The sequence below is a fragment of the Hippocampus guttulatus genome, chromosome 11 (assembly GCF_054856545.1).
Source record: "Hippocampus guttulatus isolate MCC_2025c chromosome 11, RoL_Hgut_1.0, whole genome shotgun sequence".
In the NCBI taxonomy this organism is placed as follows: domain Eukaryota; kingdom Metazoa; phylum Chordata; class Actinopteri; order Syngnathiformes; family Syngnathidae; genus Hippocampus; species Hippocampus guttulatus.
In genome coordinates this window covers 5,508,338-5,532,500 of record NC_141271.1, presented here as the reverse complement: position 1 = coordinate 5,532,500, position 24,163 = coordinate 5,508,338, and the positions used below count along the sequence as shown (strand labels likewise).

Genomic DNA, 24,163 nt, shown 5'->3' with positions numbered 1-24,163 from the left:
ATATTTATAGCAAAATATACCAAGCTTGAAGGCAGATGTCTGGAATCTTTTTACTTAAAAAAACAACAACATGAAGACAGCAATTAACTGAAATTTTTGTGAGACAGTTACAGGAATGGGAATGGCATGAGTTTACAGTGTGTTTCTGCCACCTTTTTTACATAGCCTGCCCTCTGGCTGGAAATGATTTGTAGATAAAACCTAAATTGCAGTTTTGTTTTGTTTTGTTTTTCCCTAGCTCCCTTTCCCCTCGCAATGCAGGACCTTTTGTGCACCAAAAATGACTTCCCTCCTCGTGCCCACTGCTTGGTGAGATGGTGAGTTTTATGGTCAGATGGTGAGTCTTCCCGAAGGTTACGGTACTTTGAGAGCAATAAGTCAGGGTGGATATTCAAACCGCTGACCCTGCAGTCACTAATTGACCATTTGTAAACAGCAAATACAAACAGATTTGGTCCACGAGAACTCTTAAATTCTGTTCAAGTTAAGATGAAGATCACCAAGTCAATTCATTTTTTTGTTGACAGGTACGGGATAAGAGAGTTTGTTGTCATCTCCCCAGGGTCCAACGTCGAGGCTATCATCAGCGAGTCCAAATGTAATTTGCTTCTCAGCTCCATCTCAGTTTCTCTGGTCAACAGTGGCTGGTGAGACACCATCAGCACTCTTCTTTAGCATACTTTCAACAACAATAGGAAGACAACTTTGTTTTTAAACACCCTTACTATCATTGAGATCAAACGTAAATTAAACTTTCTAACAGTCTGATTAGCTATATTGGATCGGCTGATATTTTGTATACTATGTTAATTCTGTGATCGACCGTAATGTCCTTGATTGGTGTGTGTGTGCGCGTGTCTGATACTTGATACCTGTCCCGCTTTCCTTTGTGCTACGATACGGAAAACACAGTACTTCTAGTGATTGAAGTATCAAACGTATTATTAATGTCTGAGAATCGGATATCTCGGCAGCTCCAACAGTATCAATCCACACATCAGTCCCAGAGGCACAATTGAAGCAGTTTTAGTTGCCCTTTTGTGTATTTCCACTTGGAAACACCACTCCAAGTTGGACAAAGCCTACACAGAGTCATTAGTATGTTTTGCGTTTTACATTATGCGGTATAACGTAAATTGGGACAGTTGTTTATTGAAATAATGATTGACGACTCGAGTTTCATGCCTGCACTAACCTTGAGCACCTAAAGAGGAATATTTTAGGTAGGATAACAGATGGAAAACCTTTGTAAATCAGCCTTTTTATGGGAAGGATGCTGTATTTGGATCGTTTTGGGTCAGATTTTTCCGTTTTAGTGGTTAATGACTTGGATTCACACTTACACATTGTATATAATCCAGTTGCTGTTTGCATGTTTATTTTCTAATTTACATGGGAATTTTCACATGTACATCATTAACAAAACCAACTCCTGGGAACAGAGGAGCAAAGAATGTCAATATCACAGTACAGTACTTCAATGTTTTTAGCCTCAACGGTGGATGATAAAACAAATTGAAAAGGTCTAACGAATCTTTGTCTTTTTGTCCTCTACACTCAGCCAAGTCCCCATGTTTGTGCAGATCCAGCAAAAGTGGAGACGACTATATTCTGGTGAATGCCAGGGACATGGTGTCCACACCGAATTTGAGATGGTACACCTTCGTAAGGTACCAAGTCAGTACAACCACCTGTCTGGACTTCTTGACATCTTCAAATCAAAGACAGTAAGTGTCAGAGTGTTGTGTGAACAGTCTAGTGTTCGTGACAACCTATACAGTAAATGTTTACAGTCGTCATATTACACAATTGCTCCTGCATTGAATTTTAGGTATTAGGGCTTGAGCAGCAACTGCTGCGAGGTCCCCATTTTTACTGAGTGTAGCACCCTGAGACATACAAAAAGCATCAGCAGAAGCCATCTGCTAAAATGTACTGGAAGTGAGTTATGCTTTTTTTTTTTTAAATGAACAATTTTGTCATATTTTTTGCACATTTACTGGAGGCATACTTTTGAGACCCTTTCCTAGAGGTCTCATCCGACTGACTTCAAACTTGGTCCGTTCCGTGTCAAGACCTGGGCCAACAACACAAATACAAATCTTGGTAGTTCAACATATTATGTCATTTTGTATGACAGAGGCGGGGCATTAAATTGTGCATTTCATATTTTCTTCCCCACAAAAGAGGAAATACTTAAGGGAATGGTCCAATGAGGATAGACCATTTTTCACTCAAAAACTGTATTGATATATTTGTTGATCAGGATAATGTACTGTAACTATATTATAATTTTCAATTTTATTGATTTGTTTTGGACAAGGGTGGCGCGGTGATCCAGTGGTTAGCGCGTTGACCTCACAGTGCAGAGGTACCGGGTTCAATTCCAGCTCCGGCCTCCCTGTGTGGAGTTTGCATGTTCTCACTGTGTGGGTTTTCTCCGGGTTATTCGGTTTCCTCCCACATTCCAAAAACATGCGTGGCAGGTTAATGGGACACTCTAAATTGTCCCTGGGTCTGAGTGGAAGCGCTGATGGTTGTTTGGCGATGTGTGCCCTGCTATTGGCTGCCAACCTGTTCAGGGTGTCACCCGTCTGCTGCCCAAAGATAGCTGGGAAAGGATCCAACATGTCTCGCGACTCTTGTTAGGGAGGATAAGCAGATCAGAAAATGGATGGATAAAACACAATTTGTTTTGTGAAAGAATTTTCACCCCTCCCTTCACCGTCACCTTATCGTGGTAGATGGGTTTGTCTATCCTAATGATCCTCGGAATTAAGTTCTGGTGCTTTATGCCACTGGGTCAACCAGGTCAAACAGGTCCATGTTCACTTTGCTTGAGTCTTTCCACCAACTGTCTCTACGTCGCATCCTCAGATGGCGCTAGGCTGATTGAACACTCAAAATTGTCTCTAGGTGTGAGTGTGTGCGCGGTTGTTTGTTCGTCTGTGTGTGCCCTGCAATTGGCTGGCAACCGGTTCGGGTTGTACCCCGCCTACTGCCCAAAGACAGCTGGGATAGGCTCCAGTTCCCCTCGCAACCCTATAACCGGATTGGAAAATGGATGGATGGATGTTTTGGATTAATGTAACACCTCTTCCTGCTCAGCAACAACAGAGTTAAATCAGGCGCAACAGAAGCCAGCGTTCGCCCCGCTAACTTTGGGTGCATTGGCAGCGTTTAGCTGAAGCCAACTTTGACCTGGTAACCTCGGCGGCCAAACACTAACTGCTGTCCCGACAGCTGTTAGCCAGTTAGCTGCAGAGGCTCGCTGTCAGGGCGCTCACTGCCTACCTGTGGAGTCTGAAAATACTTTCCTGAATATTTCTTTTAACCGCTTGTGACAGCTCGACCTTCAAAATACACATATTATCAATGTTGTCACAATACATTTCTCTTCCTCTCTTTAGGGATACACCATATATCCTTTGCCACCAATCAACGTCGCAATCCGTTTTACCTACATTCTTCAGGACTGGCAACAGCATTCTTGGCCCCTGCAGCCTCCCGGTAGGTTTATATTGTAAAGTACTTCAGGGATGGCAATTTTCCGCGGATACGCGGAAATCCGCCTTTTTATTTCTTAAATTGATCATTTTTGTGAATCGTCTAAATCTGTTGAGAAAATTTTAGGGGGGGGGGGGGTCAGGTACCTTATCGTCGAGTTTTCACGAGCTCTCCCGCTCATCTTTCCATCTTCCGATTGTAAACAGCCTTGCGATTGGCCGTGTATGATGTCTTACTTGTTGTGATTGGTCGCCCCATCCAGGCCACGCCCCTTTCCGTTTTTTTTCATCACTAGCCATTGCCACCCATCCCTGGTACTTTGAAAACACATTTTTAAAGGTGCTATATAAAGAAAGTTATTATTACTAAACAGCTATAATTCAGTTTCCTGATGCTCTTTGTGGATTTTTGGCAGACTTTGACAACTTTCTCGGAGGTGAGGTGGGAGTGGAGGAGTTTGGGAAGCTTCCATTTGGTGCATGTGAAGAAACAATCAGGTGAAATTATATTTATATTCGAGCAGGGGGTGTAACGTCACAAGAATTACATACAGTGCAGTTTAAAAGTAGTTGCCCTCTTCTGAAATTTAGATTTTTTTCCCCACCTTATTTAAGATTATTAAATGTAAATACTGTACCCGGCAGAGATAATCCAAATAAACATAAAATGCAGTTTTCAATGCAAACAATTCCAATGAAATTAGGCTGTTGTGTAAAGTGTAAATAAAAAAACAATCATTTAAAAATCTTCTTCAACCTAACCCTTAAAGTAATAAAATCAAGGAGATGCACATTGATTTTAGAACTGATAGTGCAAAGCAAAAACAGACAGGTACATGTCTGTTCGTTGGAACCACATTTGACTTTAAAGGTTGACTAAAACAGTCACTTGTCAAACAGGGGTGACAAAGATTCTGCCTTCTGCAGAAGCTCAGATCTTGCAATGTCTCTAAAACTATTCTGTTTCTATTCAAGTTAAACAATTCTCTTTCTTTTTTTTTGGTTCAATAGTCTGACAAGAGCTGTCTGATTCAGAAAAGATGATTGGAGTCCAGCGAACAGACCAGCTCTGCTCTGCAAAATAAATGTATGGTCTGAAAAGTTAAAGGCATTATAAAGCTGGGAGACTGTCGGGGCTTTGACTTCCAGGTGACATCTATCGAAAATGTAAAAGGTTCACTCTGCAGTGATATCATATCATGAAAGTAGGATATTTAAGAAGGACGCATTGTTGATTTTCCTCATCTCATAGAATTCATTGAAACAAAAGTTATCAACAATGGTGGGTACACCACAGCAAAAAAAAAAAAAAAAATTCTACCTCTCAGTAACTCGTTATGTGCCCATGAGCATTGATAACAGGTTGACGTTATGAATCACTGGATTCATAATGTAATTCAGGTAGTATGGTCCTGTCACAAAGTGTAGGGCAGTTCTGTACCGACTGGACACACCGGCCCACACTGTAACACCGCCACCACCAAAAGGAATGTAGGAGGAAACCCGAGTACCCGGAGAAAACCCACACATGCACGGGGGAGAACATGCAAACCCCAGGAATGCTGGAGCCTAGATTCCAACCCTTGACCTCTGCACTGTGAGGCAGATGTGCGAGCCAGTCGGCGATTGTGCCAACTGAAATAGAAACAGTAAAACATAAACACTTAATTTTTTGCAACCTTTCTACAATTTAATCTTAAGACATGCAATTCTATAGAAGACAAGAAGAGACCAGTCTGCTCGCTGTTCACATGACATTAAACGTGTAAAATCTCGAATGCTGATAACCCTACCCAAAAAGTCACGAAAACCTAGCATTTTAAAGCTGTTGATTGCCCATATGAAAACTTGATAATATACAATGTGAATGATACTTTAAAAAAGCCTATTTTTCTTTTCCTTTTAAAGTGAGCTTCATCTTTCAACCACTTGGCCTGAGTTGACAGAAGGTACTGTATTGGACAATGACGTTTACAGGTAAGCACGTCTTTCATCCTGTAACATGACGCTTATTTTTTTTTTCTCCATTAGGACTACTGTCTTTTGTAATGGGTCATACCCGATAATATAATTGTTGCCATATTGTGGTATCGGTCGGTGACAGCAGTGCACATTATGGATTAAGGAGAATGAGGGAGAGAGGAAGGGTGAGAGAGAGAGAGATGTGCATGCTACGGCTGGGCGATATATCTTTATTGTATTATAATCGAGACATCAAGATATTAATATCGAAATCAGTGGATAAAATTGCTGATCTTTGTTGACGGCCACCATCTTTTTGTGGATTGTTCAATGAGGTTCAATGTTCAATGGGGACCCTCAAAACGCGATCCAGGCGTCGTTCCTTGAGTCTGCAATTTCTGCCAAATGTTCATCAGCAAAGCTGGGAAAACTTGGGGACATGTGATTTCTTCGTTGTTACTTGAATATGCAAAAATAACTTAATAAAATCATCTTTATCAACTGGGTGAAATATATTTTTAACAGTGATCTTGACCCTCTCCATGCGCCTCACTGGGCACTCCGGATCAAGACAGTTGAACATCCTCAGTGTTTACTGGGTAAGACACTCACTTGTTGTCCTGTTTATGGTCTGATTAATTTAAAGGTTTTGTGTCATTCAAGCTTTCCGCAGTTAACTATAGTCATATATACGATTATATACTACCTTTGGAACAATGATGATCTCATTTCTTATGAATTATGAGTTCTTTTGGTGGCTATTCTTCCAACCTGGCTCACTAAAACCCCGCCTGTCCTCCATGTGGCTGCCATGCCACTTTCATGATGTCTTCAAGTCAGCTGCTCACTCTGCCTACGAAACACTGCTGCCTAATGAACCTCATTGGCGAATTGCCGTCATGTGACAACATGAGTGACTGAGAGGTTTTGGGACTCCACTGTGTAACTACTGCTGCTTTGGGGCAGGAAAAGCATCTACTGGTGTTCAGAGAAATGAAAGTTTTAAAAAATCCATCTGTGTGTCTAGCTACACTATATATCTCCAGTATGTGTACTGTTTGTCATATATATCGCTACTCCCTGGGGAAAACTCCACCAGCCGTCACCGATTCCTGATTGTCATTAGTTCATTTATTAATACATTTGTCAGCTTCATTTTACTTCACCGACCCTCGTGGGGTTTTCTTTAAACAGAAGCAATGTTTGTGTTAAATTGAAATTAATTAGTAGGAAGCTCACTGAGGCCTTATGCGCACTGCTGTGTTTTGTCATCTTCCTTTTAATATGACTTATAATACATTTTGTTATTACTTGATTAACGTCTTTTAAGCACAGCGATTCCACTTTAAATAATTCCACATCAACATATTGTCCTGTGTTGTGCGGGGTACATTTTGAGTGGTTCGTTTTCAATCCTTTTATGCATGGTGAATGTTATGATTCATAACTAAGGGGAGGCCCGTTAACATCCATCCATCCATTTTCTGATCCGCTTTATCCTCACAAGGGTCGCGGGGCGTCTGGAGCCTAGCCCAGCTGTCTTTGGGCAGTAGGCGAGGTACAACCCGAACCGGTTGCCAGCCAATTGCAGGGCAGACAGAGACGAACAACCACAACCATCCGCGCTCTAAATTGTCCCTCAATTGAGGGACAATTTAGACAATTTAGAGTGTTCAATCAGCCTGTCATGGATGTTTTTGGAATGTGGGAGGAAAACGGAGCACCCGGAGAACACCCACATAGGCACAGGGAGAACATCCAAACTCAACACAGGAAGGTCAGAGCCGGGATCGAACCCACGACCTCTGCACTGTGAGGTCGACGCCCCATTAACATCAATTGTACACTTTTTTTTTTTTCTTGCTTGAGCATCGTTGACCATTGGTGCCTTTGAGTGTACCCTTTATACCGTCATGGAAGAAAATGTCCATGTTATCGTAAAAAGAGTTTGAGCTGCTAGCGGACTTTGCATCGCTCCGTGGTGGTAAAGAAGGAGCTGAGCCAAAGGGCGAAGCTCTCAATTTACCGGTTGATCTATGTTCCAACCCTCATCTGTGGTCACGAGCTATGGGTCGTGACCGAAAGAACGAGATCCCGGATACAAGCGGCCGAAATGAGTTTTCTGCGCAGGGTGTCCGGGCTCTCCCTTAGAGATAAGGTGAGAAGCTCGGTCATCCGGGAGGGGCTCAGAGTCGAGCCGCTTCTCCACATCGAGAGGAGCCAGATGAGGTGGCTTGGGCATCTGATTCGGATGCCTCCTGAACGCCTCCCTGGTGAGGTGTTCCGGGCATGTCCCACCGGGAGGAGACCCCGAGGACGACCCAGGACAAGCTGGAGAGACTATGTCACCCAGCTGGCCTGGGAACGCCTCGGGATCCCCCGGGAAGAGCGAGAAGAAGTGGCTGGGGAGAGGGAAGTCTGGGCTTCCCTGCTAAGGCTGCTACCCCGTGACGCGACCTCGGATAAGCGGTAGAAGATGGATGGATGGATGGAGTTTGAGCTGTTCCCATCTTCTCCTGCAGGTGACTTGCTGACAGACCTATTTAAGTTACGGGGCAGAAAGGAGACTACAGAAGAGATTCTTGGAAGAGGATCGGCTGAGGAGGAGGGCAAAGGTTAGGTTGTCGAGTTTGCTACTTTAATTTGAAGTTGGCCCTCTGATGCAATCGTTGTAGCGGTTGACCTGTCATTGAATCGAGAGTGTTCTTTGTGCGCTGACAGACTTGAACTGGAGTGCAATGTTGAATTTGCAGTCTTCATGCCGATTGGCACACCGCTTATGTGCACCCCGAATCAATGTATTGGAAAGCGAAGATGGCACATTTCAAATTTGGCTGTAAACTGTGTTTCTTTACAGATGGTAACATCAGTTCCGCTCTATCAAGGCTGACAGAGCCAACTGCACCGGTGCCGATCTCCAAACTCTCAGTTTCGAGTATGGTGCATAATGCTCGAAGGCACATTCAACGGCACAGACTTAATGATGAGTCCCCACTTGGTATTGAAGAACTTAATTGTATTCTTCAGGTAAGCATTTTTAATATCTTAAATATTCTGGTTATTGAACATGATTAATAATCAGACAGTAAATCTAATGATAAGTTTAAATCAATACATTTAAAAGAAACGTAATAAATGCTCTGTGCACATACAGTAAAATGGGTTTAAGGACAAAAATTGCCTTGGAACACTTCAAACGTGCCTCTTGTCACTCAACCATGTCTACTGCATATGGAACGCGCCATCGGAGCAAAGGGAGGCGTGGGTGAATATATTTAACACAACACATAATTTCCTAGCTCTGCTGCTGTGGAGAGGGTCTTTTTTCAACAGCCGGCGACATCCTCTGACCAAAGAGGACCGCCCTGGCCAGTGCCAGCTTTGATAATTTGGACTTCTTCATGGGGAACATGTGTCTATTGGGGTACCCCACCGAGTAGGGGCAGTTTGAGGAGGAGAAGCAGCAGAATGAGCTTTGAATAATGTTTATTCATTCATTCATCTTCCGAACTGCTTCATCCTCACTAGGGTCGCGGGGGTGCTGGAGCCTATCCCAGCTGTCTCGGGCAGTAGGCGGGGGACACCCCGAATTGGTAGCCAGCCAATCGCAGGGCACACAGAGACGAACAACCATCCACGACCACACTCACACCTAGGGACAATTTACAGTGATCAATCAGCCTACCATGCATGTTTTTGGAATGTGGGAGGAAACCGGAGTACCCGGAGAAAACCCACGCAGAACATGCAAACTCCACACAGGGAGGCCGGAGCTGGAATTGAACCCGGAACCTCTGCACTGTGAAGTCGACGTGCTAACCACTGGACTACCGGGCTGCCTTGAATAATGTTTATGAATTATGAAACCTCTGCTGTTAGCCTCTCTCCCACAGTGTCACGCACGGACGCCTTTTTTTAATGTGGCAGTGGGGACGGACTTTCTTGCCACGCACCGGGTTCGACAATAAGCTCAAAACGGCAGTAACATAGTCAGCTGGAGTATTGACATGAGAGGTTGTGCTCACGTTGCCGCTGCTTCGGGGTTATTCACAAAAGCGCGACTGTCATCTAAAAGTTAGCCCATGATGTGGTTGCAAACGCTTTTGCATATTGGTTCAGTATTCTCCCTTCAATGAAATATTAAAATAATTTGCAAGCAGTGCGAGTCGCCCCGTTGTTATCATTTCTTGCAAAATATAGACACACTTTCAAGCATGGGGCGCCATGTTTCTTGCTAGCCGTGCTCGTAACGCTAAGTAACATGCATGGTGATGTCATTTGTTCCAACTGGAATTGATCAGGGAATCTACAAAAATGGCAAATGGTGCCAAGGAATTGAAACTCTGGGAGCAGGTTCTCAACAAGAACTGATTTTCATTTTCCATACCTAAATATGGTGTTTAGAGTGCTGCTTACTTCAGAAAAAAAACTACGACATAAAACAAAACTCGCATGCAGGTAATCCTTCTTGATTGATTTGATTTCTAGCATTCTGATAGTTGAAGGTCCAAAATCTTTATAAAATTACTTCATTTTTTTTCTCTGAAATTGTTTTGTTATACATTGCAATTGATAATTCTTTTTACGACTGTGATTGACAAAAAGTCATTCTCTTGAACTAATTGCATTTACGTTATTTCTTACATCAGATGCAAAAAAACTTTAATTGTAAGTTGTCTCCCCGCTGCCCCCCTCCACCTCCCTATGCTCAGTATCTTTTTCCAGATGCTGCTATGGATAAGTCAGAAAAACAATCTGCGCAACCAAATAGCTATGGAAAGTCCCAAAAAGATCAAAATACTGACGTAAGTAAATATTACTCAGTTATTCATTCTTTGACTCCAACCACATACAGTAAATTTGATGTCTATGTATGGATTTATCAGATGTTTTGGTATTTATAACAAAAAGGAAAGACATTTATTTTAAAAGATGGCATTGGAGACAACATAACAATATGAATGATAACTAGAAATCACTTCAAAAGCCAGCTAAGTCAAAGATGAGTAGAGAGAAGGATAAGAATAAATGTGTACATGGTTTGACTATGAATGTTTTAAAAAATAAAATAAAAATCAACATTAACAGCAGATTTTTTTTTTCCACCTGTGCCAGGACCTTTTAATTCAGTTGAAGTCGGCACCAGTTGAAAGTCTGACCCATCGGCTGGCACTCTGCATGTGTCTCGTCAACTTCTACCATGGTGGGCTGCGGGCTGTGGCCTACCTCTGGCAGGAGTTTGTCCTTGAGTTGCGATACCGCTGGGAAAACAATTACCAAATCTGTGGGTGGGTGTACAATCCCCACTTATATCACAGTCCAACTACTGTAGCCACTGCATTGTTTTGTGTTTTTTTTTTGGGGGGGGGGGGCACTTCTCCTTTTCTATCAAATCTTTATGGCAGAAATCTACTATATTTTTTTGTGTTTGTTTTCTTTTTCATAGTATATTAACTGTAAGGCTTAATATACTGTTTAGGAAAAAATACTTTTCAGATTCTTATTGAACACCGGAAGAGCAGTCAAACACAAATTCAGCACATTTGTGACATTTATGTTAGATTATAAAGTCTCTGCTCTCATTAATCCAATAGTTTTCTCTGGGGTCTTCCAAACATCCAAAAATCTCGTTGTATACCATTTTATAACCAATTTTTAACAACCAAAGAAAATCACAAAAAATTGACACACAGGTTATGTACCTTCTGTTATGTATTCAGCATGTATCTAAACAGCATTAAATCAAAGAATAAAATGAATTTTTAGACGAGTTTTAAAGATGGGCAGAGAGGGGGTTTCAAAGAGAGGGACCAGCAACGGAAAAGGCTCGATCCCCTCTGAGCCTCCGCTTAGTTCTCAGTACCTCTTATAGTATCTGGTCCGCACACCTGAGGCACCCGGCAAGCGTGTAGGGACTAAGCTATCAAAAGAATTGAAAAGAAATAAGAGGATCTTAAAAAGAACTCTAAAATGTTTGGTGAGTCAATGAAGGGATGTCAGAGTAGGACTTATGTGCTCCCTCTTACGAGAACCAGTCAAGAGGCAAGCAGCAGCATTCTGGACCAACTGGAGATGCTTAATGGAGGATTGTCTGACTCCAAAGTAAAATGCATTACAGTAATCCATCTGAGATGTGACGAGGGCATGAATTACTGTTTCAAAGGGCTCTTGAGAAAGGAGAGGCCTTACTTTAGCCAAGTGCCTAAAATGAAAGAAGCTGGATTTAATTTCACTGTACAGTTTAAGACCCAGGTTTGAGACTGTTGTCTTCAGATAAGGAGCCAGGGTGGCCAAAGTCCACAGGAAGGGATGTACAAGGGACACTGGGACCAAACACCATCAATTAATGTGATGACTGAGAGCCAGGCCTATAATCAGTGTGTGACTTTCCAAATGTGCTTCTGGAAGAACGATCAAAGATTCCCATATTGCCAAACATACTCGTTATCTTTGCGAAAAGCCTTCTCAGACCAAAAGAAGCTGTTATAGCTGCAAAGGGTGGACCGTGATCATATGAAACCCCATGGATTAAGAATGGGATATCACTTGAGTTCAAATGTGTATCAAGTCAAGTGAGGAAATACTTTAGTTGAAGAGGATCCAGGAATTGTTTTAATTTTGCCCTGTTTGTGCTGCTCAACTTAGACCAGTGTGAGGTTGCCCGCTGAGGTTTTGCAATTCCTCCAGCCGGGATGGCACATTTTTCAGTCAAAAACTCTCTTTGTAAAATTTGATCAGAAAATGATATTGGCTTGCATTTTCTATTTAATCAATTTGTTTTGGAGAAATTAGTGAATAATTAATGACTTTCAAAGATCAGCAATATAGTCAAGCCCCTCCTCTCCCTCCATGTCTTGGTGGGAGTCACGGAAGGAACCCAACAAAATGTGTCCATTCAAAATAATTGTAACATACAGTACATTGCTAAAAATGTCAAAATAACGGTGCTCAATCGGCCTCAAAATGTATGTAGGGATCTCTACTTGATATTTTTTAAATTTTGCCTTCTGTTTCATTTCATCAATATCTGCAGAGTGCAAGAAGAACTACCTGATCTCCGCTGTTGTCTTCTACATCAGAAGCTGCAGGTAGTTCCATATCTTCATTATAAGATGCAGAATTACATGTTTTTAAGATAAGATAAGCTTTATTTGTCCCACACTGGGGAAATTTGCAATTTTTAAAGGGAAGTCCATTTGTTTAGACAAGTTCACCTTTTATGTTAGAATTGTATATAAAAATCATCCGGCTAGAAATAGGTCTTAACGTGCTGCCGTTCATTTTGTCTCTTGGTGTAGATGCTGAATTGTTGCATCAAGAGGAAGCAAGCCAGAGATAACATTTGCAACACCCCCGAGAGAAGCAGTGAAACTGCCTCCCAGAACATTCACCAACCGACACAATTTACAGCAACGGCTTCCTCCAGCCAAATAACTGCTGGGTCACCTGGGAAATCCTTGGACTCTTGGAGTGACAGTGAAGAAGAGTTTTTTGAATGCTTGAGTGATCAGGGGGACACCGAGACTCCGTCTATGAGAAGGGAAAAAGATGGCAGTAAAACAAGAGCAGAGGGCAGGATGCACCCCTGTAACGGCATGACCCTTCTGAACTCTTCAGAGCTTCTCTTTATTCCTGTGACACAAGTAATTTTTTTCGCCGCTTACCTGTTGTTACTCGTTAATTTCTTTGGGGCAGAATGCTTTTATTTTTACATAAATATTTTACTGAACAATACTGTTATGTGGACATCTGAGCTCATGTGCAAATGTTTGTGTAAATTGTAGCAGATGAGACCAAGATTGATCACATTTTATTATTATTCAGCAGTGGCCATTTGGTGAAGGTGTTTATGTCAGTGTGGGGAGGTTTTTTTTCCCTCAATTCGATTTATTCATCTCTATATCAAGCATGGCAGGAGTCTTTAAATGTCGATGTATGCCAATACGAGTACAATGGTATTAAGTGCTTTTGTGTTTGAACAGGAACCTGCTCCCATGACTGAAGATTTATTAGAGGAGCAGTCTGAAATACTAGCAAAACTGGGGACATCAGCCGAAGGTGCCCAACTCCGTGCTCGGATGCAAAGTGCTTGTCTTCTGTCTGACATGGAGTCTTTTAAGGTTAGACACAACAAGGGTCAAATTCACAAAGAATGAAAGAATGTGTTTCGGATAGTTGTCCTGCTTCGTGATCCAAGAGCACCTGCATTTGAGGTTGCAAACTGATGGTCGGGCGTTCTCTTTACAGGATTTCCTGGTAGACCGCAGAATTCATTGTCCCATTGAACCACAGCAAGTTGTCTTTATCCTGAGTTCGTAAAGCAGCCCCATACTATCACACTGCCACTACCATGCTTCACCGTTGGCATTAATTTCTTTTTTTATCAAATGCTGTGCCATTTCTACACCAGATGTAAGGGCCCACACAGCTTTCAAAAAGTTCCGTTTTTTACTCAACAATCCCCCAAAGGTTTTTCCAAAAGTGTTGAGGATTATCAAGATGTCTTTTGGCAAATGTGAGACAAGGCTTTGTGTTCTTTTCGGATAGTGGTGGTTATCGCCTTGGAACTCTTGCATGGATGCCATTTTTGGCCAGTGTCTTTCTTATGGTAGAGTCATGAGCACTGACCCAAACTGAGGACAACGAGGTCTGGAGTTTTTTGGATGTTGTTCTAGGTTTGTTCGCGACCTCCTGGATGAGTTGTCGTCACAGTCTTGGAGTAATTTTAGCTGGTTGACCATTTCTACGAATGTTTGCCACTGTTCCCAGTTTTCACCATTCATTGATAATGGGTCTGACAGTGGCTTGGTGGAGTCCCAGAGTCTTGGAAATGACTTTTCCAAATTGATGGATTTCATTAACTTTTTTTTTTTGAATTATTCTTGAACTTCTTTGGATCATGGCATGATACATTTGTTTCTTGATATCTGAGCCAAAGTGTCATCATTCGCAGATCGCACATTGACCACAAAGGCAACTTGGAGCAGTGGCATGCAAAGCAGAATATCAAACAAATTGCAATTTTTTGCCAACTACTTTTACTTGTTTCCAATCGGTTTGAGAAATTTCACCCCTGATTTATTTATTCATTATTTGAATATCCAAAACACTCCGTGTTACGGGCATAGCGAGTATAGTTTAGTCCACTTGTCACCATGATAATGAATTATCTACACATTTGCAGGTAATCATAATTAAGAGAGACAAAACCCTCTGCACGGGTGATGTTATTTTACAAAGTAAAGCTCAGGATATCAGAAGGTTTACCTTCAAACATGACAACGACAACAAAAGAGAGGATCATGACAACTCGATGTATGCCCGTGAGCGGCCAACGGCACAGCCCAGACCTAAATCCAATTGAAAATCTCAGGAGATATGCACCGACACTCCCCATCCAACCTGATGAAGCTAGAGAGGTGCTACAAAGAGGAATGGGCAAAACGGTCCGATAGGTGTTCTAGGCTTGTGGCATCAAATTAAAAAAAGACTTTCGGCAGTAATTATCCATCCATCCATTTTCCGAACCGCTTGATCCTCACTAGGGTCGCGGGGGGTGCTGGAGCCTAACCCAGCTGTCTACGGGCAGTAGGCGGGGGACACCCTGAATCGTTTGCCAGCCAATCGCAGGGCACACAGAGACGAACAACCATCCACGCTCACATTCACACCTAGGGACAATTTTAGAGAGTTCAATCAGCCTGCCATGCATGTTTTTGGAATGTGGGAGGAAACCGGAGTACCCGGAGAAAACCCACGCAGGCCCGGGGAGAACATGCAAACTCCACACAGTTAGGCCGGAGCTGGAATTGAACCCGGTACCTCTGCACTGTGAAGTCGACGTGCTAACCACTGGACTACCGGGCCGCCCGGCAGTAATTAATTAGTCCGAATTACTGCCAAAGTTGCATCAAGAAAGTATTGAACAAAGGCTGTAAATACTTGCATATACGTGTGATTAATTTTTATTTATTTTTTTTAAATAAATTTGCAAACACTTTTTACTTTTCTTTTTGAGGTGTTGTGTGTAGAATTTTGTGGGGTATAATGAATGTATTCAATTTTGGGATGAGGCTGTAACAAAACGTGTTCAGAGAAGTTGAGAGCAGTGCGCGATTGCGCACATGCCTAGCTTAGAGGGAACACATGTCAAGGGAGGGGTTTTTTTCCCCCCAGAAGTGGCTTGCATAGTATTGTTGTATATTTTATCCTATTATGCTGCTGATTGAATAAATCATGTTATTTTCATTTTGTTTGTGATAGGCAGCCAACCCAGGTTCTGTTCTGGAGGACTTTGTTCGCTGGTACTCCCCCAGGGATTTTTTGGAGGAGGAGATTGTCAACGAGACGAGTCAAACTGTTTGGAAAGGCCAGCTAAGTCCAAGGATGAAAATCCCAGGCAACATATGGGTAGAGACTTGGGATAATGCCAAGGCTGTACCTGCACATCGCCAGAGGAGGCTTTTTGATGATACCAGAGAAGCAGAAAAGGTCAGAAAATATTTCAACCCTTGTGACCTCATTCTTGATGATTGAAGCTACAGTTAAGGCCAAATTTTTCATGTCAGATGGCTCAGAATTTTGGCCTTTACTTTTTTTTTCCCCCCTTCAGTTCATATAATCATAAAATAGGTTTATTTGGCCTCATACATATGCTGTCTTCATTGTTCTCAATGCAAACAATCTATTAACACTGGGCTGAAAATATTGACCCATTGCAGCAACGTCACGTGATCACTTGAGTGCGCCGTAACGTATGGCAAAATTTCAATCCTGCCGTATCGTAGTAGACGGAAAACAAAGTGATTTAGCGACTGAATAAGTTATTTTTGCCCATCTATCCATGACATCGACAACTTCAACTGCTGTCTGCTGTGTTCACCGTTTTAATCAAATAGCCAACTTTGCCAGAATTTACAGCGCACAACCTTTATCATTATGTTTTCAAGGCCGTATTCCCTTACACTGGATCTGCAGGCTAACAATACAAAGAAAATCACTAGTTAATGTCTCTTATGCACATGTTTGGCTACTGGCTACATTAACAGAGAGACAGTTTAATGTGACATGAACAATTCAAACTTGTTCAAACTTCTGTACTGTACTTGTTTAGCTACATATTTCAAAAGGTCTTTATGATAACGTTACCTGTCGTACCTTCGATGTGTCTCCCTTGCTCCTCATGAACCTCATCTTTTTTTTTCTGTCGTACCAAGCCGCGTGTATTATTTGTTTTTATTGGCGGACTGATGCATCCCAACAACGACTGTACCGGAGCGTAAAGACATGCTACAATCACAGAACAATGGCGAACAGCCATAATTCATTTTTGGCCACCCAGCTGTCACAGATAAATGAATGTGTGGGGAAAAAACTGACAATGATTGTTTAAAAGGTTACCTCAGCATTAAGGTCGATAATTGTTTGGAATTTGCTTGGTCTTTCAGGTCTTGCATTTTTTGGAAGTGCAGAAACCTGCAGATCTGAGTTGCCATCTCCTGCCATGCATAATACATGCTGCAATTTTGAAGTTGAAAGAGGAAGGTGAGGACCTCTCAATCAAAACATTGTTATGTAAGTGGTTTAAAGTGATGCAGATTTTTACAGGTGCATTTTTACTGGTACAGGCACCTCCAAAGGTTTTTGAACGGTCTTCAGCAAATTGGATAGACGTCAATCATCAATAATTATTGCAATTACAATTCTCTAAAATCTTTAAGGATTTCTTGTCCTGTGAATTCTTTTTATACTATTTTTTATCCCATGTTACGGTGGGGGAACAAGAAACATGTTTGAAGCGTTCCTGAGTGTAACTAACTTGAAAAGTTACTCAACTCAGTGGCACCTCTACTTACGAAATTAATTGGTTCTGGAAGACATTTCTTAACTCGAAAATGTTGTAAGTAGAGACGCGCTTTCCATGTAAATGCCTTAATCCGTGACAAGACCCCCCAAAATTCAGACATAAATGTTTTCTAAAGCATAAAAATGTTCCAATTAAATTGTTGCTCAATAAACGAGAGTTGTGCATAATGTAAAAAACAAAGAGTCGAGTAGAGAATAAAAATGACGCTCATTTAACTTTTAACTGCGTCGTCATAGTTTTTTGCCCACTTAAGTTTATGTTCTCTCTCAGGAGTGTTTTTTTCCCCTGGCGTTTTGTAAAGAACTGATCCAAGGACGTTTGCTTTTGTCGGCTTTGAACAATCCTTAGAAGATGTCCAAGGCAAACATCAGCATAGTGAGCGATCGCCCAACTGGTGAACACTTTTCTGGGTGATTCACATTTACGTAAAACGATCGGAACGCCTCATGGCCCGAGGGGCTAATGACGAGAATGACGAGAACGCTGCAAAGACACATATCTATCTATCTATTGACACAAACACACATACCATTGGCTAAGATGTCCATCTTAGCCAATGGGATGCCAGGATGATGCTTGGTAATAGCCAATGGCAGAGCAGCTATCAGTATGTTGCGTTCAGGAAACTTGGAGCGGCGAGTAGCAGCCCATACTGTATTTTTACCTTTCTTATCTTGAAATTTCTTTCATAACAAGAGACACGATTTTCCAGTTGAAGCATTTCGTAACTAGAAAATTTCATATGAAGAGACGTTCGTAAGTAGAGTTACCACTGACCTGCACGGAAAAGCCTTGGTAAACCAAGGATTCTTCAACTCATTTTCAGCATTTATGCGAGATGGATCAAGCTAAACAATTTTCTTTTAGTTGTATTTTAGTCCAGTACAAAGTGAGTTAATGATTGGTTTTAGTCTAGTACAGAGTGGTTCAATGATTTCCATTCAGTTCTATTTTTGTTTTTTTTGGTTTTGTTTTGCTTTTGTTATAATACATTGTAGGCGCCTGAGCACCAACCGCTGCAATGTCCCGATTGTTTTTGTGGAAATTATCATCGTTTATTCATTTCACAAAAAGTAATCATATTTTGGGGGACAGAAACATGTACAAAAGCGCCCCAAACATGGCCTGGTCTGCGAGGGCCCTTTTTAGCTGCTCGCAGCTGCAGTTTATATTGCCTTCTGAAAGGTATATGTGATTTTTGCCTCTCATATTATTTACTTTTTTTTTTTTTTACAGAGGCATTTGAAAACATACCATCTGTCAAAAACAACATCCAGAAAGCTACAGTTCAAGCAAGCAAGCTGCTTCAACAATTCAATCCCGACTACAGTAATTTAGAGGTCAGGAGAATTTTGTACTCATCGAACCTTACAAGCACCCATTTGTGACTTTTTCCTTCCTATAGGATTGCATTGACTTTTTGATTGCCATGGAGATGGTCATCGCCCAGTATCGGTCTCTCAAAACAAAGTTTGCAATTGCTGAGGCTGAGAATGAAGAGCAAAGAGAGAATCTAAGACAGTAAGTGATAGAAATATTAAATAGCTTGCTTACTTAACCTGACTTCTTTACTAGTCAATAAGACTACAATGAAGCCTTGAGGTTCAAGACAATCAATGACTTGATGTTGGTCAACGTTTATTGGGTCTTTCAAAAGAAAATCTTTAACGGTATCTCTCTCCCTTACGCGCGTATATCCGGTCCCGTTTATTTTTCCTAACCCGGTTTCAAAGCTAACTCTATATTCGCTGGCTTTGGAAGGAGTCTTGGTATTCCTTTATAGTTGAGCCTGATGAATGGAGTCAGGTTTCCTGAATGCTTTAGAATATCAACTCAGTTGTCCTTCTCCTTGGTGGACACCATCATACACTTCTTTATTTAGCTAGCGCTTTTCTAAGACTGACTTTGTGGTAGATGTGGTCAAATGTCACCTTATTTTCCTATGCCGAATTTCATCATTATACACAGGGCACCCTGGATTCTGGCCCCTGAGGTACAGCCAACAACGACGATGTGCATCTGCAATAATTATTTGACAGCGATTTTCAACCAGTAATATTAATTGATAAATCTAATTAACAAATGTATACAGACATACTCCATGTGGCTGTTTCTTTTAAGGCATTTATGATGCCGTTTACCAAATTAAATAACATTTATAATTACAGACAAACTTTCTGTGCACACTAAAATATACTCCTAAAAAAAAAAAAAAAGGGAACACTCCCTTAGAGATAAGGTGAGAAGCTCGGTTATCTGGAAGGGGCTCAGAGTCGAGCTGCTTCTCCTCCACATCCATAGGAGTCGGATAAGGTGGCTTGGGCGTCTGATTAGGATGCTTCCTGAACACCCCCCCTGGTGACAGGTGGCCCTGAGGACGATCTAGGACAAGCAGGAGAGTCTATGTCTCCTGTTTAGTTTGAGAGAGCATCTTGGCATCCCCTAGGAAGAGCTGGAAGAAGTGGTTTGGGAGAGGGAAGTCTGGGCTTTGTTGCGAAAGCCGCTGCCCCCACGACCCAACCCCAGACAAGTGGTATAAATGGATGGATGGGTGGATTTAATACTGTAGTAGTGCTTAAATATCAAAAATATCTATTTTGATTTACCCAAAAGAAAATAATTGATTTTTTTCCCACTTCCTGTGCCAAATAAGACCCTGACCTTCAACTTAACTCATACAAAGCTATTGATCATACGTTCATATGGTTTCACTGTTATAACCAGCCTCCTGATGGCAACCTTAACTTGGCCCACAATGAAAATAATTTCTGGGTGAAGGAGAACATTTGGGAAGCAATTGGTGCCTTTGTTGAATCTGTCAGTATTTAAGGTTGATGACTTGAACGGCTGACCACGAAACTTTTCTTTTCGTTTTCAGATTTCTTAACTCTCTGCTAGAAGAGCCAGAAGTTGTGGTGAGTGGAGCTGGTCAGGGAAAGATCGGTGGCATCATTCACAGGCTGTTTGTGAATGTGCAAGAGGTAAGCATCTCTACATCATTGTTTGCGCATCTGTGTGTGCGTGTGTGCGCGCGCGCTCACCTGCATCTTTGTGTTTGAGCATGAGAAAGTGATAGTGAACGAGAGAACGTATGAGAGAATGTTAATGAGAGTAAGCCTGTATAAGGTAGATGCCGTCCGGCTGCACATGGTCACTTGATGGGACTCTACCAAGTGGCAACCACCGGAGGGGAGGTTTAGCGAGGAGACTCTTTCATCATGTTTAATTCTGTGTAACGTGAAAGGATAAACACGAGTATTGTGTGTTATGGCTAAAACAAGTGTGTCCATATGTTTCTAATATGTACATATTATTGAGACTATTTTTGTGGTGAGTTAGCCGTCACCCTTCAATTCATGTCAATGGTTTGTGCCACCACTATTGAAGGTCTGAGGGGGTGCCCAAACATTTTGGACCGAAGATCAACTTTTCGATCAACCAACCTCCCGCGATCGACCTGTTACCGCGCACACACATACACACGTACGCCATGATGAGCAACAGCTTGACACGGAGGCATGCGACGCACTTTTGCAGCCTGTTAACTATTGTAGCTCACACGTGCTGTTTTAAAATGCTTCCCCGAGCCCTCTAGATTCCTATTCTTTGCCCTTGCCCTCTGTGAATTGTACACAAAACAAACTCTGAATGAGAATAATGATAACGATAAAAGATATAGCACATGATCAAAAGCTGCAATTGCAGACTGCTGAGCGCTCACAACTTCCGGTGACGCAGGTCACGCACCACCTTAGGTTAAAGATTTACCTGCTTTATTTTATTTAATTTTTTTAATGCTTTATGTGAAAATGAGACTGATGGGATGATTAGGGTGCAGTGTACATGAACACAAAAAAAAATATTAATAACATGCACAAAGACACACAAATGGTTGTTTGTTTTTTTCTTCTCGACACCCCTCGCGATCGACTTGGGACCAGTCCGCGATCTACCTGTCGATCGCGATCGGCGTAATGGGCACCCCTGGTCTGAGTGGTGTGTAAGGGTGGCCTTTTGTATGTGAAGCAGCCATCTCGTTACGTCTGCGTCCCGCGTCCGAGACGCATAATTTTCCCACGGGACGTACACTTCCAAATAATGTGCGTTTTTGGGACGCAAGGAAATTTCTCAGTCAAAACAAAACAAAAAAAAAACTACGGCAGGCCTGAGGATTTTATGGTAACGATAGTTACCGGTAGCGTGTCGTTTCCGTGGCGTCATTTTGACGGGACCGAAAAATCGTTAAACCATAAAAGTCACCGCACACGATTTGACTGTACGCGATCAAATCTCTCCTGTGTGATCAACGCGATTTCACTGTGCCCGTATGTGTGTTTGTGGTGTGGTGTCTGAGTGAGTTTCTTCAAATTTACTTTCCTTTTGTTTTGTTTTCAGTGTTGGGGGGGCGGAACAGATAACGTTATGTGCGCATGCGGGTTGCTATTTTAGTCCGCAAACTGAGGAATCGCGCGGATGAAAGTTTGAGATGGCGGCGAAAAAAACTGACAAAGGTCCACTAATTACGACATTTAAGAAATGGGAATGCCAGTCTGATTTTTCGTATGAATCGTCCGAAGGGCGTATCACTAAACTCACCTGGGATGTATGCACAGAACACAAGAGCGAGATACGACGGGAGGTACGATTACGAGGCAAGTTGGTCATTAGATCTATAGGTTAATCACTATGAAAAATATTATGAAACAGTTTTGGTTATTCTATAATTTACTGCTTGTAGCATGGTAACTTTAGGAATAAAACATTCGTCACAAGGTGTAGTAATACTAATGATGACGTGTGGTAGATTCTTTCGTCAAATTGATAGTTGATTACACATGCATCGTCTTGGGAAGAGGATGTCAAGCCTCATCAATACTTACCCATATTAATTATTACCAGTAAATTAATCTTTGCAGTGTGAGATTGGAAAAATACTCAGACTTTGTGGTATGCTGTATTCATGATGCCATATGAGTACACCATATTTTGATCCATTTATTTTTTTGAATAAACCTGAAGTACACAGCTGCTGATATAATGTTCATTGTTAATGCATAGTTTTCAAACATTTACCCTTGAAACATTATAATTTTGAGTATCAGAATTCTTGATTATGAATATCAGTCAAAATAGAAAAATGGGTTCTCATGATGAACGTTTACGGAACCCAAAATTAGTTACCGTGGTTTCCCATTGGGTAATCCAACGAAACCGAAAAACGGTTACCGTGAATTTCTGAAATCGTCAGGCTTGCTACTGAATTATTTAAATGTATGCAGCATTTGTTTACAATTGTATGTATATGTTGTTGTTTGTGTTATTATCATATGCAATTGAATAAGTAGACCATTTCAGAATTCGAAATTTGGGACGCTCTCAATGCATAATGAGACTCATACTTTTCTGATCAGCGAGTCCCTGGGACTCGCTGCCGGTAAACTGTAAAATTATCACTGTGTGAAGCGGGAATGTTTGTCAGTGTGTTGCATGGTGATTATAAGGAAGAGCTCGCATTTATGTACTTTTTGTCTTCTACTTTCTCCCTTTCATAATTTTGCTGCTGTAAATTCGAAATTTCTCCATTGTGAGACGAATAAAGGTTTTCTTATCTTATTTTTTCTTGTTCACATCCTGTTTCTTTCACCACACAAATGCTAAGGCTATCTTGGGCTCATAAGAGGTTGTTTTAACAACAAAAACTAACATTTTTCTTTGCCTCCTTCTTTTTCTTCTTCATTTTCTTTCCCTTTCCTCTACTTTTTTTTTTTTTTTTTGGTGGTTTGCAAATACTTTTGTTCCCTCACCGACACCTTCTTTCTATCAGTCGGTATTTACTAAATGTATTTGCCAGCCACCAAAACAAAGTAGACCCGGAGAAAAGTTACTTAGGCACGGGGAGAACATACAAATTTCACACAGGAAGGCAGGAACCCCGATTCAAACCCATGAGGCGCACGTGCTCACCACCATCCGTACTCATTTGTGATTCATCAATAACTGCTTTCCTTTTCATTGAAAACAAAGGTTTGAATAATTCTACAGGGAAAGCCTGCGTCACCACGGAACCTTTGCAAATGCAGCTTTCACACTTGCAAGTCAGCTGTCCCATCCATTTGTCTCATTGCAGGAATTTTCTAGTTTTATTTACCATTTTACAAAACAAAATAGTTTCTAGGTTTGGATGTTGTAGTTCTTTACTCAGAGACGTCGAATGAGCTAGTGTAACTATGTGTGTGAAAATACACTTCATTTTGAAATTTCTCATTCGTTTCAAATGATGTTTTCCCATAGAGTGCCAACCTGGATAAAGAACCCGGACTGAAAAAGAACGAAGAAAGGAAGCTGACCGAAGGAGACAGCAAAAATCATGACTTCCCATCGCCAGCAGGCCGGGAGATTTTGTTGCGTACTTGCATCCCTCGACCAGCACCGTATTCCAAGTCTCTTCCTCAACGGCTTTTTTGTGTATTAACTAGAGACGAATTCAGACTTGTCGGGGCCTTCTCCTCTGACACATCTTTCTTTTAATTCCTCAAACTACAGCAAAACAATGACAGTTTTTTTTTAATGCGCAATTGTGACTAATGTAACTGGTGCATATCAATACCTGAAGCTACAATACACTATATGATCTTTTGAGGGCCAAAAAAGGAAAGGAATTATTTTATTTGCAATGAAAATCATGAGGACCTGCTGTATATGCATAATTTTGTTATTCATATATTGTAAAATCTCACGATGTTAACATTTATTAAAAGCTTCTGTCTTCCATATCAGCATTGAATGGGCCTTTTGTGTATACTTCTTTTTAACTTTTGTTGCTAAAATG

The 24,163-nt window shown here is 41.5% G+C and overlaps 1 protein-coding gene across 3 annotated transcripts in view; it reads left to right on the top strand.

Moving 5' to 3' along the window:
• Positions 1-24,118, top strand: part of rab3gap1 (RAB3 GTPase activating protein subunit 1) — a 26,591-nt gene extending 2,473 nt beyond the window's left edge. The window contains exons 5-24 of one of the 3 annotated variants that reach the window (XM_086124042.1): positions 239-317; positions 528-647; positions 1,562-1,727; positions 3,411-3,510; positions 3,923-4,004; positions 5,415-5,483; positions 5,994-6,067; positions 7,991-8,083; positions 8,326-8,495; positions 10,181-10,273; positions 10,584-10,756; positions 12,502-12,556; positions 12,767-13,111; positions 13,451-13,588; positions 15,732-15,959; positions 16,916-17,012; positions 18,571-18,674; positions 18,740-18,855; positions 20,213-20,315; positions 23,626-24,118. In XM_086124042.1, coding sequence (XP_085980168.1) covers positions 239-317; positions 528-647; positions 1,562-1,727; positions 3,411-3,510; positions 3,923-4,004; positions 5,415-5,483; positions 5,994-6,067; positions 7,991-8,083; positions 8,326-8,495; positions 10,181-10,273; positions 10,584-10,756; positions 12,502-12,556; positions 12,767-13,111; positions 13,451-13,588; positions 15,732-15,959; positions 16,916-17,012; positions 18,571-18,674; positions 18,740-18,855; positions 20,213-20,315; positions 23,626-23,862 — 2,642 coding nt within the window. In that variant the 3' untranslated portion in view covers positions 23,863-24,118. Of the gene's footprint in view, positions 1-238; positions 318-527; positions 648-1,561; positions 1,728-3,410; positions 3,511-3,922; positions 4,005-5,414; positions 5,484-5,993; positions 6,068-7,990; positions 8,084-8,325; positions 8,496-10,180; positions 10,274-10,583; positions 10,757-12,501; positions 12,557-12,766; positions 13,112-13,450; positions 13,589-15,731; positions 15,960-16,915; positions 17,043-18,570; positions 18,675-18,739; positions 18,856-20,212; positions 20,316-23,625 lie in introns of those variants that run through there. The other 2 variants (XM_086124043.1, XR_015102299.1) reach the window with 2 other exon arrangements.
• Positions 24,119-24,163: the final 45 nt, after the last annotated feature.